The 5000-nt window shown below is 42.2% G+C and overlaps 1 protein-coding gene across 5 annotated transcripts in view; it reads right to left on the bottom strand.

The window, feature by feature from the left end:
* Positions 1-5000, bottom strand: part of dlg3 (discs, large homolog 3 (Drosophila)) — a 183162-nt gene that overhangs the window by 137371 nt on the left and 40791 nt on the right. For all 5 annotated transcript variants that reach the window (XM_063190633.1, XM_063190634.1, XM_063190635.1 and 2 more), the window contains exon 4: positions 1240-1368. In XM_063190633.1, the coding sequence (XP_063046703.1) occupies positions 1240-1368 (129 nt within the window). The remainder of the gene's footprint in view (positions 1-1239; positions 1369-5000) is intronic.

Below are 5000 nucleotides of genomic sequence, written 5' to 3'. Positions count from 1 at the left end.
TCATTCCCTCACTTCTCTATTTCTCTCTCCTCCCTCACTCCATTTCTTTGTCTCTCCCTACATTTCTTTCTGCTTATGAATATCTTCATATCTTCATCTTCTTTGCCCAGCCTCACAGTTGCACTCATTCTGACCTCTACATGCCCAATGGTAGCCATCTGCTGTAACCTTATGTGTTCATACATCTGCATAAACCATACGCATCTGTAGCTGTGACTGTCTGAACTAACTTTAGGAGTTCTACATGTGCATCAATCTTAACTGTACGCAACTTTGTGGTTTACTGCCACAATGGGAAAAAAGACTTTTAATTTTCATAAGCTTAGATTTTAGTTAAAGCCTGTGCATCCTGATTCCCTGGGAGCAGGACCATTGAGCACTACAAAACAAGGTCAACACACCTACGTCTCATGCAAACTCTCCAAAAACGAGGACCAGTTTCCAACAGACTGACCTTCTGATGGGCGGACTGGCCGACATAGTGGCATATTGAGTCACTGCATCTCTGTGGGGATTCTCATTCATCTAATTCCCTGCACGCATAAGTCTGCACGCAAAAGTCTACTAAAATATTGTTGTGCCTTTTGTGACTTTATTATTGGATAGTAGTGAGAAGACAGGATTTGGTTGGGAGAGAGAGACAAGGTAGGGTTGAGAAATGACTCAGGCTGCATTCGAACCGGGGTGCCTATAAGCACAGCACACTACTGTGCATGCCTCGAAAAGTGTGTGTATTTTTGCTGAGTCTGTGCAGGAGTTATGAGTGAGCTGCCTTTATCTGTGACTTTTCAGTTTCGTGTAAAAGTACCCTTACTAACCTCAGCAGTTTTCCATGCGAATGTGTGTACAAACAATAGATTTTAAAATGAGAGAGTGACTGCACCAGCCTTACATGTCTCTATTGTACTATGTGGGGGTGTCTGTCCTATAACTAGTTAAAGCTTACCAGTTTTCAACAAAAGAACAGGCTAATGGACAGACCGATTCACATTGAGGGGAATTTGCTCTTTCCACCGTCAAATCAGACAAGATCCGTTTTTGAAGTGAAGCAGGAGAATCAACTACCGGTTCCCACTGAAAACAGTGGAGTGCAAGTTTACTGTATGTCTATGCCACCAGATGCAGCTTTTCCTGCTTCAAATGCGTTGAATCGAAAGTGTCTGACGTCATGTAGTCAAAAAGGCTAATTGAGTCACAGCGAGCAGAGAGAGTGTGTGTGTGTGTGTGTGTGCTACTAACCTTAGCAGCCTCGACGTGTGAGCGGCTGACCAGGCCACACACATTCTCCACCTTCTGGCTCCTCCTGCTGGTCACACGCACGCGGGACACACCCTCCTCCATCTCCTCCTCTTCCTCCTCCGTAGACTGCTGCAGGAGAGAGGGAGAGAATGAGAGAGAGGGAGAGAGGGTGGGGAGAGAGACAGAGAGAAAGGGAGAGAGAGAGAGAAAGAGGGAAACAGAGGGAGAGACCGGGAGAGACCGGGAGAGAGGGAGAGAAAGACAGAGACAGAGACAGGGACAGAGAGCCAGAAACGTTTAGAGAAAAATAGTTAGTACAGCATTCTTTGATGTGAAAATCTGTAAATAGTAAAGAGCAAATGTGAGTGTGATTTAAGCACATTTCAAGCCTTCCCCACTTTGTAATACCTTGGATTTTATACAAGACTGCTCTTTTCACACTGATATACACTGATTTATCATCAAGCGAATGCCTTTCACTTGAAATCAGTTAAAACAACTATTCCATGCAGAGCAAGACTCAAATTATTGAATTCAAATTCTGTGCTTTTATCACGTACACATAGATGACATACACATTCTACAGAATAATAACAATAAGCTTAGTAATTTCATATGGCTCTTACGGTATAATAGCTCTTCTAAACACCCCAATCCCAAAAACTGCAATTCAATCAGTACAATCCTGCACCACAGCCCTTGCCATATGTGATTAGCCACTAGAAAACAGGCCATCAGGGGGCATTTTGAGTTAATCATATATTCTGATAGTGTAGATTCTACAATGATGTCTTGCATATGGTCATTTTTAAGAGAAAAAACAGAATTCTGCTCTGAAAGTTCATCATGACCATAGAAAAGACATAAAGCTAGCCATTTTTTAATGTATACTTTTAGAACAAAAGCATACTGTTTTATGAAGTTTTCAGCAGCTTATTGAAGACACCAACTTGCAAATCACAAAAAAACAAAAACAATCTTTATTGGAATTTCCTTAATTTTGCTTGGGCCTACTTGTTTTCTTGTGGCTAGGCACATATGTCTACGCTGAGCAGAATATTTTGGATGTCAAATGTTCCCTTTTCCCCCACAGAACTTATTTTGCCTCTTTGTCCTACATTTGCTCAACTGCCATTGTTGATGATGTGGATGAGAAAGAGTGTTCCTCAGACAACGCAAAATAAACACGAGAAGAAAAAAAAATCAAGAATTGTGTTTGTGGACAAGGGATTACGAAATAGTGCAAGAGAACAATCAGTCTATTTTCAGACGCCACAATGCAGTGGCACCAAAAACTGGTATTGTGCAACACTAGTTTATTTAACGGTCTGTTAACTACATTTAAAGGGAGACATTCCAGTAGATTAACACAGTTATATACACAATACATGGATTGCTTACTGTAATATAACTTATTAAGCGGACAACTACTCCGAGTATTTCATGAAATAAATTTGAATAAATAAACTACATTTGCACGCACGTCGCACACACTCCCTCACACTCACACACACACACACAGACACAGACACAGACACTCACACTCACACTCACACACAGACACACACACACTCACACTCACACTCACACAGACACACACACACACACACACACACACACACACACACACACACACACACACACACACACACACACACACACACACACACACACACACACACACACACACACAAAAACCTAGAAAAATACAGTAAACCATACTGACATTCATAATAAATAGACATGGACATACATGTAGACATACAGGCTTCCAAGAAGAAGGAAAGTAATTAGGCAGTTCCATTTTGGCAGCTGGTTGAGGTAGGTGAGAAAGAAATGCGCACAGAATGTGCAATAGAGTTGTGCAATGTTACTGTGTATACTGCATAGGATTAGTTACAATGCGCTCAACAAACATAAGCTTATACATTCTGTACAGCAGCCAAAGTAATTAGATCGATTTCTTCCAGAACGGGTACAATCCTGCCTCTAATGAACCAACTTATAGTTGTTTGTTGCTCAAACACTGCGCCTTTCAAAACGTGCAATTCTGGGGGGGAAACTGCACTGTAGTAAGCCCATGACTGAGACACACAGCACAAAACACTGACAACAAAACAAGAGAGGAAAGAGCAATCAATGGCTATGAGTAAAACCTCAGCAAGAGGGAAAGTATAGGAACTAGCAGGAGAGCCACAGCACATGTCTTTCTGAGGTACTGAACGCTGTGTTTCAAAAGGGAGGAACACATGCAGAGAGACAGCAGTCCCTAAGGGGCCAGGAGGAGAGGAAGAGGAGGCAAAGAGGAAGAGGAGGCAAAGAGGTTTAAAAAGTCCTTTATTGGACCAAATGTCAAATTGATACAGAGCTTTCAGAACATCACTGTTTGCCAAGGGAAAAAAAAGAAAGACAAAAAGTAGCTCCTTCCTCACAGCCTCAACACCAACTTCTCATCGTCGTCCATATTACAACAGTATTCCTCCTAGTCCCCAAATTTCAAAAAGAGATTTGACATCATTCACCAGCTTGCAGGTGAACTGCACCTTGACCCTACATCCCACCATTCCCTTCAAAACTTCCACCGGGCAAAGAGGAAGAGGAGGCAAATACACTTTATCTTTGCGTAAATTATCACTATTACACTCTACATGTACAGTGCATGTACATGTTTTTGAATACATGTGGTGTGATTTGTAAATAAAAGAGGGAGATGGTGTTTTTTTCTAGATTTAAAAATCATCAGAGTTGCATTCATTTTTATGAAGACACTGTCCTCTCTGGAGATTCAGATAATTTAGCAGACGTAAGGATATCAAAACCAGGAAGGGGGATATACCCCCACTCCCTGCTCCCCCCAACAAATCACACCGTGCGTGCTTATGAGCAGACCAGCCTGGGTGATGCCGACCTACCTGCACTTCCCTCTTCTTCCGTTTGCTGCAGATTACGCCGCACAGACGCCTCACAGGCAGCAGAGGGCAGCATTTGGAGCATGCCATAACAGCGAAGAAAGAGAAGAAGAAGAAGAAGAAGAAGAAGAAGAAGAAGAAGAAGAAGAAGAAGAAGAAGAAGAAGAAGCGTATTCCTATTTTCTATTTCAATGAGAGGCTCTTCTTTATGCTGCAGTAGTCACACAGTTCCCGGAAGGCATTTCTGTTTGATCAACTTCATGGTCAAACATCGTTGTGCTCCAAAGACAGACCAGCTTACAAAAAAAACCTGGGCAACAAAAAGTCCAGCTTACAACTTAGCTCTTTTGATGGTGGATGAATCTTCATCGATATGTTAAACAAGAGGTTTCTTCATTAAGCTGCTTAACTGACCACCAATACAGCCACCAAAGGCATTTGTCCTGGGTGTCGGAGAGGTTGAACGGTCTTCTTTGAGGTCCAAACAACAGTATAGATGCTTACAACTCAATAGTCACAGACATATTGGAAAAGTCAATCTTCTTTAGGGCAGCACTCTTCAACACCAACAAGGTACCTTTAGAAAGCCATTTTTGCCGAGTGTGTGGCATTTACTGCCTAGTGTACATGTATACAGTCATTCACACACAGGTAAACAAACCATGTGGGTGACACGTGCCTCAGACACACCTCTCAACAACACTGCCCATGCTGCCCAGATACAATACGTAATAGAAAATAACTAGAAATGCAATCAGAGTGCAGACCTCCGCCAAGGAAGCTGTTTGATAGAACATTTGACTGTTACGCCCTGATATTTCCTCCCAAGTCTTATTGCCTTGTTTTGTGGAT

Source organism: Engraulis encrasicolus, chromosome 23 (assembly GCF_034702125.1).
Source record: "Engraulis encrasicolus isolate BLACKSEA-1 chromosome 23, IST_EnEncr_1.0, whole genome shotgun sequence".
Classification (NCBI taxonomy): Eukaryota; Metazoa; Chordata; class Actinopteri; order Clupeiformes; family Engraulidae; genus Engraulis; species Engraulis encrasicolus.
Note: the sequence above shows the minus strand (reverse complement) of the source record. Positions and strands in the feature narration are given on the sequence as shown.